The sequence below is a fragment of the Bidens hawaiensis genome, unplaced genomic scaffold, assembly GCF_021521415.1.
Source record: "Bidens hawaiensis isolate Kalapana, Puna unplaced genomic scaffold, B.hawaiensis_p1.1 tig00018653_1, whole genome shotgun sequence".
In the NCBI taxonomy this organism is placed as follows: Eukaryota; Viridiplantae; Streptophyta; class Magnoliopsida; order Asterales; family Asteraceae; genus Bidens; species Bidens hawaiensis.
In genome coordinates, this window is record NW_027492822.1 from 332701 (window position 1) to 345865 (window position 13165).

General features: G+C 43.9%; 1 protein-coding gene across 2 annotated transcripts; it reads left to right on the plus strand.

Moving 5' to 3' along the window:
• The first annotated feature begins 271 nt into the window (after positions 1-271).
• Positions 272-4690, plus strand: LOC143556606 (xyloglucan glycosyltransferase 4-like). Of its 2 annotated transcripts, XM_077045882.1 has the most exons (5): positions 273-931; positions 1920-2228; positions 2955-3359; positions 3447-3821; positions 4230-4687. In XM_077045882.1, the coding sequence occupies exons 1-5, from the start codon at positions 308-310 to the stop codon at positions 4494-4496; spliced, it is 1980 nt and encodes a 659-aa protein (XP_076901997.1). In that variant the 5' UTR covers positions 273-307; the 3' UTR covers positions 4497-4687. The 2 variants fall into 2 exon arrangements, with proteins under 2 accessions (XP_076901996.1, XP_076901997.1); XM_077045881.1 differs by having other exon boundaries at positions 272-931; positions 2955-3821; positions 4230-4690.
• The last annotated feature ends 8475 nt before the right edge of the window (positions 4691-13165 follow it).

Sequence of the window (13165 nt, forward strand, 5' to 3'; positions counted from 1 at the left end):
GATAGATTATGATTTTTAAATAAGCAAAGTATTGGATGATGGTCCTATTTAGGTAGTCGGGTTTTAAAAAATTAGAAACAAGAATAAAAAATAAAATGGAATCAATTAGAAGGAGAATATTCGTAAACCGTGTTTTTAGTTTTACATATGTTTACAGCACATCTGATTGTCCATCCCATCTTCTTCTTCCTCATTCTTCTTATTATTATTTATACACGCTTTCACCTTCAAAAATTCAAGAAACCAAACCAATGATGACCCCTCAATTTGACTAATTTCCCATCAAAATTAAATCAGCATCAAGAACATGGCACCAGGCTCTGTGGTGATCAAAATCGACAAACCCAGCAACATCTCATTACTAGAATTAAATGACGCCGACATGTTTTTCGAGAAACAAAAACCCGCCAGCACGAAACAGGTTTCTTGGAGCCTGTTACTAAAAGCCCACCGAATACTATGTTTATTTCCATGGATTGCATCCGGGTTTTCAAGAACATTAACTTCTGTTAAAAAAAGAATTGCTTTAGCAGATAATAGCGGTAAGGATGAAGCTCAATATAAAGAAAGACTGATCTACAAGTTCATTAGAGTGTTTCTTGCCCTTTCGGTTGTCGGTCTTGTGGTTGAGCTGATTGCTTATTATAATCAGCAATGGGATTTGAGTCCCAATAATGTGATGGGACTGTTGCATTGGTCTTACATGTGTTGGGTGTCATTTAGAGCTCAGTATCTTGCTCCGGCGATTGCCATGCTGTCTCAGTTTTGTGTGGTGTTGTTTATGATCCAGTCGCTTGATCGGTTTATACTTGGAATCGGGTGTTTTTGGATCAAGTTCAAGAAGATAAAACCGGTGATTGATGATGATATTGAAGATGCTTCTGGCTTTCCAATGGTTCTTGTTCAGATCCCCATGTGCAATGAAAGAGAGGTAACAACTTAATCATAATTTAAAAAAGGGTTACGCTATACGCACACCACTAAAATGTTATACGGGTCTGTATCAAAGTAAGATAAAGTTTTATACAAATAGCTTAAAGTGGTTCGTAAATTGTAACAGTTACATGACTCTTATAACTTTACTAAAATTGACTGGTGTGACAGTGGTGTGGTGTGTTGTTTGAGAAGTGATATGATAATTAAAAGAACATACCTAAATTGCTTAATTTTGCATCAATGGTACATAAAAACTTTTAGTTTTTACATACGAATGTTAATGTCGAGTATATAAAAAAAACCATTAAACTAATTTTTCAATACGTTTACTTTTCACTTTTGAATGTTTACCTACAAGTGTGAAGGTGCCCTGCTTGCGGTGCGCGCATATAATGTATATATGTGTGAACCCTCGGGTGGGCAAAAGTAAAATTGCACTAATTTTGACGTTATTTTACTAATCTCGTGAAAATAACGTTAAAAGTGATGGAAGGCTAATCAGGCATCATGTGGTGGCGTTGATAGCCGAAAGACAAGGGTACATGCACCAATCAGCCAGCGTCCCGATGATTGAGTGCTATGTGCCTTATGTCCAAGGCTTGATGCAAAACTAGTATAGAGCCGGGGGGTCTCACCGGAAGCAGCCTCTCTATCCCCATGAGGTAGAGGTAAGGCTGTCTACATCTTACCCTCCTCAGACCCTACCATAGCTTTGCTATTGGTGGGATATACTGAGTAAGATGATGATGATATGACCTACAAGTGTGAAGGTTATGTAAATACAAGAATTTATTTTGTATATATTTTCTTACAATAATAAACTTGCATTTCAACCATTTTCTTGTATTTTAAAATTGTTTATTTTGTACTTTCTTTTCTCGTAAAAACTGTCAAGAATCCTACCTGTTGTATCTTGTTTACATAGTAAAAATTGTTAAAATTGATCTTAATGCTAAACAAAATTGTTGCTTTTATGTATGAAGGTTTATGAACAATCAATTGCCTCTGCTTGTCAACTGGATTGGCCAAAAGACAGGATCTTGATTCAGGTTTTGGATGATTCAAGTGATGAAATTTTACAAATGTTGATCAGAAATGAAGTTAATTCATGGAGGGAAAAAGGCGTTAATATTATATACCGACACAGATTCATAAGAACAGGCTACAAAGCCGGAAATCTGCACTCAGCTATGCAATGTGATTACGTAAAAGATTATGAATTTGTTGCGATTTTGGATGCCGATTTTCAGCCCAATTCGGATTTCCTTCAACTCACAGTCCCTCACTTTAAGGTAATAGCAATTACCTATGTCATTCATACTATCAATAGCATCTGTTGTTCCCCTTTTGGCTGAAATCCTGCTAAAGAACGTTTAAAAGTCCTCAAGATTGACGTGTTTGCTAAATGGGTCAATTCAAGTTATATGTCATCTCAATCGGCCCAAATGGATTTGAATACATACAACTTCATAGATAATATTATGGTTGATACATGATTCCACAAACTACTATACTTTCTTATTTTTCATAAAAAGTCACTTAACATACTTTTGGTGTAGTAAAATCCTTCAACTTGTAAAAAAATACACGAAAAAGACACTAAAAGTAATTTTTATATAAAAAGTCCCCAAACTTGTTTTAAATACAAGCACTTCTCACCCTTTTTTAGCTAATGACTTGTTAAATGTTAAAGTGGTCAACAAATTGATGAAGTAACATTCAATATTTTCACAAAAGAAAGTTTGTGGTGTACCATCATATTTTGACCAATAATGTCACTATTTTAATCAATTTCAAAAGTACATGCAAGACACGTTTAGTGACTTTAATATACAAAATATAGTTTAGTGGTTTTTTATGTAATTTTTATAAGTTAAGTTCGTTAGTGTAATAATGTAGATTTATTAATTGGATTTAAGCACTGATTATATAATAAAAACTAAAAAAGCATTAACGACATATCAAAATAATCAAAGAACGTTCAAATTTGTTAACTTTTGGAAAATTTCTAATTTCAGGGGAAGCCAGATGTGGGTTTGGTTCAAGCCAGATGGTCCTTTGTAAACAAAGACGAGAATTTACTCACAAGGCTACAAAACATCAATTTGTGCTTCCATTTTGAAGTTGAACAACAAGTCAACGGCCATTTTCTCAACTTCTTTGGGTTTAACGGGACTGCCGGTGTTTGGAGAATTAAGGCCTTGGAAGAATCGGGTGGCTGGCTCGAACGAACCACAGTTGAAGATATGGACATTGCGGTTCGGGCCCATTTGAACGGCTGGAAATTTGTCTATTTAAATGATGTTAAGGTTCTCTGTGAGTTGCCCGAGTCTTATGAAGCTTATAAGAAACAACAACATCGATGGCATTCGGGTCCCATGCAACTTTTTAGACTTTGCCTTCCGGCTATCCTTAAATCCAAGGTGTGTTTCTATTCGATATCATACTTAAAAAGTAGGACTTTGACCCGAATTTGTTGTTCATCATTTACCATTGAATTATTGTTGCAGATATCGAAATGGAAAAAGGCGAATTTAATCTTCTTGTTCTTCCTTTTGCGAAAGCTGATTCTACCATTCTACTCATTCACACTCTTCTGCGTAATCCTCCCATTAACAATGTTCATACCCGAGGCCGAACTGCCAATCTGGGTCATCTGCTACGTACCCGTAACCATGTCCATCTTAAACATCCTACCCGCACCCAAATCATTCCCCTTCTTAATGCCCTACCTGTTATTTGAAAACACAATGTCTGTCACCAAATTCAATGCAATGGTTTCCGGTCTCTTCCAGCTTGGAAGCGCATACGAATGGGTCGTCACCAAAAAAACTGGCCGGTCATCAGAATCCGACCTCCTAGCCTTCGCAGAGCGGGAATCAAAGGTAATAAACTTCTAGAGTCAAATTGAAAAGTGTATTTATTCGCTCAAATGACGATTTGCACATGCAGAGTCACCTTAGTCATAGAATATTTAAATACAAATAGGGCTCTCCAAAAAGCTTGTGGCTCGGAAAAAGCTTGCTTCGGTTTAGATCGAATTAATTTATTTCACTTTGTTATATATATATAAAATTATATTTTTTTAACTATTGAATGGAAACTTGAAATGTGGTTATTAAATTTCCTTTTAAGAACCGAGTCAAACCGAGCCTAGCCAGGTTTAAACTTTTCAAGTCGTTTTAAATTTGAGCAGAGCCCAAGATTCTCCTTGGCTCAGCTCGGCTCGTGAACAACGCTAATTATACAAATGCCATACTAACAAACCTAACTTATGTTAAATTTTCTAACAGGGATTAAACGAAGAGAAAATCCAACGACGACTGTCGGACTCAGGGCTCGAAATGCTCGGGAAATTGAAGGAACAAGAAGCTCCAGCAGAACCGAAAAAGAAGAAAAATCGGATCTACCGGAAAGAACTCGCGCTGGCGTTTTTGTTATTAACGGCCGCGACAAGAAGTTTGTTATCGGCACACGGAATTCATTTTTATTTCCTGTTGTTTCAAGGGCTTTCGTTTCTGGTTGTTGGGTTGGATTTGATCGGTGAGCAGGTGGAGTAGATTTTGTGGCGGGAAAAGTAGCCGAAGAATGCACACGGGTTCCTGCTAATGCGGGTATTCGGGTTCGGTACAGTTTTGGTTTAATGAAACTGTGCTGGTGAATACTATAGAGCATGATACTTGATAGAGTTGATATTCTATTTTTTTTGGGTTTTGTTGTAAAAATAATCGGAGTTGAATCAATTAGAAGCAAGATGTATACTTTTCACGTGTAATTTTTTTTATAAACAATTTTTTTATTTAAGCGAACATTTTTTTTTTGAAATGTGGTATTATATTCACAAGCGAACTAGCAAAAAACTATAGACGCCGACGCATACAAGAAGACACTTGCATGTTTGATACATCATACTTACATCCTCGCTCTCCATATGCACCAAATTATGACATAAGAGATTGCTTGTAGTAGCTTTTATTGTGATTGATACCGGCCCGAGTAGCTATGATAATCCACCATATTGTTGATAGAAAAAGCATAATAATGGGGAGTTTTTACATTGTACCAACGAGCAGCATTTAGCCAACCGAGTCCATCACCTATGGTTAACTTTTAGTGAACGTGTTTTACACGTTTATGTTAACTCTATATGAATGATTGTATTGTGGTGGTACCGAAAGAGTATTTGATGTACGGTTGAATTTTTGGATGAATCATAACGGCTTTTAAAGCATAAAAGAGATGAATTTTTGGATTAATCATGTTCAACTAGGCCACTAACTTATGTATTTGTTCCCCATTCGTGTTACATTGTTAGTGAATGCATAATCTATTGGAAAATTGGTTATAAATAATCCAAACTATGCCCTATTGGTAAATATCAGTCCCAACTTTACACTTGCCTGCTAGCAGTATCAACTATTTGTGTATTTGTGTTTAGCGGGCCGCGACTAACGGATGTTAACTCCGTTAGTCTTTGTCTGACGTGGCCATCCCAGCTGTCAAAAATCATCTTACGTGAAACGTTACGTGGCGGCTCACTGTGTCATTTTGTTACCTACTTTCAACAACACCACTACCATCAGCTAAAACAATCCATAAAAGATCATTACATCTACCAAAACTTCAATTCCAATCAAGAATCACCAAACCCTCATCTTATAAATAAGTTCAATTAACACTAACATCAAACCCTAAACTTAAAAAAGCCTATATCCCATTGCACACAATCACCAAACTCTTATCTTGAAACCGTCCAAATTAGGCATAACAAATCAAAACCCTAATTCTGTTCGTTCAATACACGGCCCTGAATAATGACCAAAAGGGTAACCTAAATTCGTAAAATTTAGGAAAAATATCCAGAATTGACTCCAACCCTCAACCGTTGGATCAATAACACCCGAAAAAAAAACCCTAACTCGTCGTCTGTATCATCTTCTTTTCTTGGTTTGAATTGTATGATGGAAATTTGGCAAGAGTGTGTGAATTAGATAGTATGTGTGAAGAAACACTAACCGAACCCCGGGCAGATTACTGGTAACCTGGGAGTTAGATAGATGTTTCCCACGAGGGGTTAGACCCTGAGAAGATGGTTCTTCTGATAACCTGCAAAACAGACACCGTGAGCTTGTCACTGAGAAGGGGGGGTTCCTCCTTGTGACCACCCTCCGGCGTGAGAATCAGACTAGATTGCTCTTTAAATATAAGTGTATATTAAGAGATTGCTAGAGCAGATATCAGGTATAATATGATGATACGAGATAAGATATGATGGTCATACCATTTGTGGTATTTATAGCCGAAGATAGGTTTCCAAGGAGGTGTGGCCGGCTGCTACAGTGTTCCTGTTCCACCAACAGTGGCCTACGCACGTGCCCTGCTGGTAGTTGGTGGGTAGGCAGCGGCTGATAGTGACCAGGCCTGCTGTGTACTATTCCTTTTCCACCAACTGCCGGCTACGCACGTGGTATGGCAGTAGTTGGTGAGTAGGCAGCGGCTAATAGTGACACAGTACAGGAGCATGCTGCTCGCCATACTGTTGTCAATAAGCTGTCGTATCTTTAGTCAGATCTTTTTCCCATACCTCGTCAGGTACAGTACAGAAGATCTTCCCGTATCGTACGGACTGGCTTATTTGGGCGGGAGTATTCCCCCTCCCGCCCTTGTGCGGGATTGTTCCCGGCTTTGCTCATTCCCTCAGGTGACACTAAGTGATTGAGAGCTAAGTGCCTTGTGCGTGTAGCCTTGCTGCGCGGGTGGCCTTCCCTGATGGCTTGTATCCGAAGCTGCGGGAACAGGCGGAGTCCTTCACCATCGGGAGGCATTTCCTGCGGGACCAGCTTGCGTACTGCGCGTAAGGACGTCACGTCTCTGAGCCTGGTTGGTCCTGCGGATCCAGTTGGTTTCTGCGCAGACGTCCCTCTTCAAGGTGAGTCTTGCGGGTCCAACTGGGCTCTGCTGGGACCTACCTCTTCAAGTCCCCCCAGTCCAATGTTCTTCTCATGAGTGTTTAATAAAGTGAGGTGAACTTTTGGACTTAAGCAGAGGGTTTTGAAAAGGGTTTTTTAAGGTTTTCCATGGGGAATTCTCCCTTGGAAGTCCTTGTCACTTGCAGAAATTCCCGAGTTTCCTGCTTGGTCTTTGGGTATGATGCGGGTAGGTCTGTAACCTCCTCGCAAGTCAGGAGCGTTGAGTCCCACTTGTGTGGATTCTCCAAGAGGTTTTGGTAGTTTTGAACATAGTGATCAATTATGTTAAGACCACCAATTCCATCCTGGAGCTTCAAACAACGTAGTTCTCGACGTTCCCGCTATGCGGGGATGTTATTTCCGTTTCCGCAAGCATTGCCCAGAAGATCCTTCTTGGTTTCAATTCCCAGCGGAGCGCTAGGTATGTGAAGGGTTTTGCCTTAACACTGTACCTGCGCTCGTCTTACGGTTACTTTACTTCCAAGGTATTCCTGGCGTCAATTCCCTGCGGGTGCTAGGTATGTGAAGGGTTTTGCCTTTACACTGTACCCGCACCCGTCTTATAGTTACTTGGTTGCCGAGGTACTTGGTTTCAATTCCCTGCGGGTGCTAGGTATGTGAAGGGTTTTGCCTTAACACTGTACCCGCATCCGTCTTACGGTTACTTGTTTGCCAAGGTTTACTTGGCTTCAATTCCCTGCGGGTGCTAGGTATGTGAAGGGTTTTGCCTTTACACTGTACCCGTATCCGTCTTACGGTTACTTGTTCGCCAAGGTTTTCTTGGCTTCAATTCCCTGCGGGTGCTAGGTATGTGAAGGGTTTTGCCTTTACACTGTACCCGCATCCGTCTTACGGTTACTTTGCCAAGTTATTCTTGGCTTCAATTCCCTGCGGGTGCTAGGTATGTGAAGGGTTTTGCCTTTACACTGTACCCGCATCCGTCTTACGGTTACTTGTTTGCCAAGGTAAGGGGTATTTTCCCGCCTACTTTTTGATCTTTTTGAATTTTGAATTTTGAAATTCGAAGAGTTGGTGGATAGAAGAACAGTCCAAAACTCTGAAACGTCGTGCGACGGTTTCTTCTGACTGTGTCAGATCGTGCAGGAAGTTATGGTGATGTGACAGTACATGGTCATTCCAGACGCTTTTTCAGGCGCGTGGGCGCGATTTTTCGGGCGCGTGGCCGCGAAATTAATGGTATGCGTCCTGTCAACAGCTGTTGCCAGCTTGCTTTTTGCCACGTGTCATATTTTCATTGCACCTTCGTTTTCTCTCTCTTCCGCATTAATTTCATCGCATTAATTGCGATTAGTATATAAAGGGGTAGAGGGCTCTTTGTAATTCACACATTCACTCTTCTTTTCATCTTTTTTGCGATTTCCGGCGAATACTCACCTTTTCAGGCAAGCATTCTCCCGAAATCGTTTTCTTCTTTTACAAGATGTCTCGTGATCTCGAATCTGCAGTCGATGACAAGAGTACTGCTGGTGAGTGCCAGTGTGCTCTGCCTGGCGATCTGTATCGGTACGTCGTCAGGAAGTTCATGCTCGAGTCTCTCGAGCCTGAGTTTCCTGAACCCCACCAGACGGTGTACGATGCCCCCAGAGGCAAGATCGGGGTTTATGCTGCATTCTTTGTTTATGGGAATCTTAGGTTCCCATTAACAAAGTTTGTTTACCGTGTCCTTGAGAGGCACGGTGTTCATTTGACCGAGTTGCAACCCATGGCGATCGCCAAGATTCGCCACTTCGAGTGGGTGTGCCGGATTTTGGGCGTTGAGCCCTATGTTGACCGCCTGATGACCTTCTATACTTGGAGGTGCATCCAGGGGTGGTACACATTGACAACCCGGATTAAGGGTTTAAAGATCTGCGCGACCGAGCGCAGTCTTCGCTCGTGGAAGCGGGAGTTCTTCTTCATATCCGCTCGCGCCATCCCCATTGCTATGAGATTCAAGAATGGGCAAGCTCTCCCAAGCCTTCACGCCTCCAGCTACCAGGAGGCGGAATGGTTTTCGAAGATATCTCGGGTCCAATCTCCGGTTTACCGGTTTGCGGAGTCCGGGATGGTGATGCTGGGGATGAGCCGAGTGTGGAAGGCTGCTGATGCGCAAAAAATCCCAATCGTCCTCGAATACGGTTCGAACTCTGTTCCTTACGGTATGCTTTCTTTCTTTTTGTTGATTTTGAATTTCTTCTAACTTCTTTCCTGTTTATTTCAGAGGGGAACGACTTGCAGTCGCTCCTAAACCCGCGGGAGGCTGATGGTCCCGCCCGGATGGGTACTCGCGCTCTAGACGAGAACGAGTTGCCCATCCTAGAACAAACGGCGGATCGGTTCGTGGAGGTCTATCCGCTAGGCCGTGAGATCCTTAGCGCCCGTCGGCCAGATAAGGCGCTATTCGACCCTGTACCCCTCAATGCTGAAACCTCTGCTGGAATTCCTCTAATCGTATGTTCTGATGAGGAATCCGCAGATGGTCCTCCGTTGGTGCGGAAGAAGAAGGCTGCCGGCGGGAAGGGGAAGGAGAAGGTGGCCTCCACAGCCGATCCAGCGCCTCGGTCTGACTCGGAGACCGAGAGCGAAGAGGTGGCGGGGAATCCCGGTGGTGATAAGACCACGGCTCCAGAGGTTACGACTGTCACCTCCGGAGAGCCAAAGAAGACGACGGTGACCGGCGCAAAGAGGCCGGCTCCATCGGGTCCGTCCCCGCCTCTCCGTACCTTTAGGCTCAAGAAAACCCGTAAGTACAACTTTCCTTTAGCTTTTATCTTCATAGTTTAATATCGTTAACACTTTCCTTCTTTGTGCAGGCGTGGATGTTGACGCATTCCAGGGTGGAGTGCAGAGTAGTACTTCTCCGCCAATGACGGTAGGCTTGGTCAGCCTACCTGAGGCGACGACCCAGGCGCCTGCGCCTGCTTCCGCTGGTCCAGTTGCTCACTCTTTTGAGCCGACTGTTCCAGCTGAGATGACGTCACCGCCGGCTGTGAGTGCGAATTTTACAGCATCCTTCACTGAGCCGGCGGTAACTTTTGCTGCGGATACCGCGGCGGCGACCGCGGCGGCTGCTACCATGCCCCCGCCATCGGCCACGACGGCCGATCCATCAGGTACGCATGGGGCTTCTCGCCAATCTCTGCCACCTTCCCATCTGCCTGACCTCTTGGATGGATTTCCTTTGGGTTCAGGTGATGGGTTCGGCGGCTATCGGCCTGTAATTGACCCTACAGGTGCGTAGGGTTCTTTTGGCCCTTTTTATATATATATTTTCTTTATCATCTTTTCCTAACTGCTTTGTGTTTTTTGCAGTGTCGGATTCCAATGAAGTGTATGTTCCACGCTGGAACATTCGCCGAGGAACAACCCTTCGCACCCCTGTGGAGTGCGTGGAGTGGGCTCGTCACGCTGCTCCCATGGGTGCGTTGGGGAAGCCATGGCTAGCTACCAGGAGGGTAGGCTTAGCAATGAGCTTCGGGTTCTCCTGGCCCGGATGCAGCCGCGCGTCGAGCTGCTTTGTCGTGAAAACGACAAGTTAAAAGCAGCTCGCGTTAAGTAGCTCAGGCGCGGGCTGTCCGGGAGGAGAACCAAAAACTTACCGCAGTGGCTGCGGAGAAGGAGAAGGCCTTCAAGGCCCTCGAGGTTGAAGTTCAGGCTCGACTTGAGGCCCGTTCCAAGGCTGCCCAAGCTGTTAATGAACAGCTTCGGCTGGCTAAGGAAACTGCCAGGAACGCAACCGAGAGGGCCACCAAGGCTGAAGCTGTTGCTGAGCCTCTTCGCGTGGAGAATGAAGAACTTAAAGCCAAATTAGAGGCTCTCCAGCAGGCTCATGATGCCTTGGCGATAGAAGACGCCAAGAAGCTCCAAGAAATCCTGGACCAGAGGGGGGTGCTTGACCATGCTGAGCGTAAGCTGAAGGGCGTCGAAGAGGCTGCGGCTAAAGAAGTGTTGCTTGCCAACCTCAACAAGAGTGAAGCCGATCGCGCCCGAAACGAAGCTCAAGCTGCCCTCCAAGAAGCCCTGGTTGCCAAGGAATGGCTTCTTCGAGAAGCGTTGTCTCAGGTATGTTTTTCTTGTCTTTACGCTTTTCTTTGTAAATAGAAAAGGTTTTGACACTTGTATATTTTCTTGTAGGTTGTGCATCGGGTCTTTGCTGAGACCTCTTACGATGATGCTATGAGCGCAGCCCTCAACGCTTCTCACGAGGATGGGGAAAAGGTCGGCTTCCTGCTTGGTCTAGGGTTCGTTGAGAAAGGCGTCCCGCCATCCAACTTCCCTTTGTACAATGTTGATACTGAAGCTGTTTACGACCAAGCAGTGAATCAGTACGCCGCCTTCCTGCATCCGGTGGTGGAGAAGGTGAATGAAGTTGCTGCTGCTGATGATGGGCTAGCTATCCTTAAGGCTTTCCTTGAACTGCCACGCTCTACTGACGGTGCTGGTCCAAGTGGAAGTGGCCCTGAAGCCTGATCCTGAAGATCCCTTCCCACTGCTAGGATAGACTTAGCTTGTATAGATTTATCTTCTTGTAGGCGGGTAGTTACCCGGCCATTCTTGTAATGAATCATTGTGGAATATAAATCTCTTTGCGGGTAAGACCGCTACTTTCGTTGGGTTCCTTGCTTTGTAAACGTTGTATGACTTGCATACTTTAGTTTAAATTAGCAATTTTCCAAGTGTTTAGAATAAGTTAACCTTTGAACGTGGTAGATAGGTGTGAAGTTTTGCTTCCTCTTCCGTGATTGTGCGGGTAGGACCGTCACTTGCACGTAGTAGGATGGCTAAACTTTACCATCTGACCTGCGTGTAGGTTTTCCTCATCCTTTTGAGGATAAGTTAACCTTTGAACGTGGTAGATAGGTGTGAAGTTTTGCTTCCTCTTCCGTGATTGTGCGGGTAGGACCGTCACTTGCACGTAGTAGGATGGCTAAACTTTACCATCTGACCTGCGTGTAGGTTTTCCTCATCCTTTTGAGGATAAGTTAACCTTTGAACGTGGTAGATAGGTGTGAAGTTTTGCTTCCTCTTCCGTGATTGTGCGGGTAGGACCGTCACTTGCACGTAGTAGGATGGCTAAACTTTACCATCTGACCTGCGTGTAGGTTTTCCTCATCCTTTTGTTAGAAATTCTGTTTTGAACCGTTCGACGCGCGGTTGTCAATAGGTTAGTGTTCAGTTCCCTTTTTCATGATTCATGCGGATAGACCGGCACTTTCATTTAATGGGACTGAACTTTTCCCCTTCAACTGACCTGCGTGAAGGTTTGTCGTTTTTTGGGTTTATGCGGGTTTTGCCGCCTTCCCCACGCAACGACTTTCCACGTATTTATGCGGTGAAAACCGGCATATCCGTGTTGAATAAATTTACCGTTCGACGCGCGGTTGTCAATAGGTTAGTGTTCAGTTCCCTTTTTCATGATTCATGCGGATAGACCGGCACTTTCATTTAATGGGACTGAACTTTTCCCCTTCAACTGACCTGCGTGAAGGTTTGTCGTTTTTGGGTTTATGCGGGTTTTGCCGCCTTCCCCACGCAACGACTTCAGGTAATTATGCGGTGAAAACCGGCATATCCGTGTTGATAGTTCATAAAAATGTAAAATCATCAGCGTCAATGTTTTAAGGAGAATCGTTTCCATTAGAAGTGGCTCTTGGCCTTTTCTTTACAAATTTGGAATTGATTTACATGCAAACTGTGTAAATGAGCTCCCTTCCATGTTGTTGGGATGGGAGTGCCATCGAGCCGATACGCACCTGGTTCGGGATCTCGTTCTTTACGCAGCATGTAGTCTCCATATTGAAGCTGGAATTTTATTCGTGTTTTCCCCAGCTAGGGTTCTACACGCATCAGCCTGCTCAGCGTTCATTGCGCCACGAGGTGCGCGAGCGTCCCATCTCTGACGAATGCCTCGACCATGTCCTTTACGTGTATGCATTCTTCGGTGTTGTGGCCTTTTGTCCTGTGAAATTCACAGTATTTGCTCCGATCAGCATTGTGGCGATGTCGGATTATTTGAGGCTTTGGCCATGGGAGCTCCTCGGTGGCGAATATCTCGGTGACGCTTTTGGTGAGCGGCGTCCATCTGTTCTTGTTTGACTGTACGTTATCCCTTCCGCCTAACCGGTGCTGCAAGCCGGATGAGGTGTCAAAGTTTACCCTTGACTGCCAAATGCCTAGCTTCCGCTTTTTGTTTAATCGGGCGGTAAGGACGTTGTCTTCCCTTGTTTTCTGGGTGTAGAGGTTTGTGCTCTGTGGGAGAT

Bases quoted from the DNA above. Each gene is read 5' to 3' on its own strand.
- LOC143556606 (XM_077045881.1), top strand. From the start codon at position 308: ATGGCACCAGGCTCTGTGGTGATCAAAATCGACAAACCCAGCAACATC. The intron at 932-1,919 runs GTAACAACTTAA...TTATGTATGAAG, and splicing joins CCATGTGCAATGAAAGAGAG to GTTTATGAACAATCAATTGC. The intron at 2,229-2,954 runs GTAATAGCAATT...TTCTAATTTCAG, and splicing joins TCACAGTCCCTCACTTTAAG to GGGAAGCCAGATGTGGGTTT.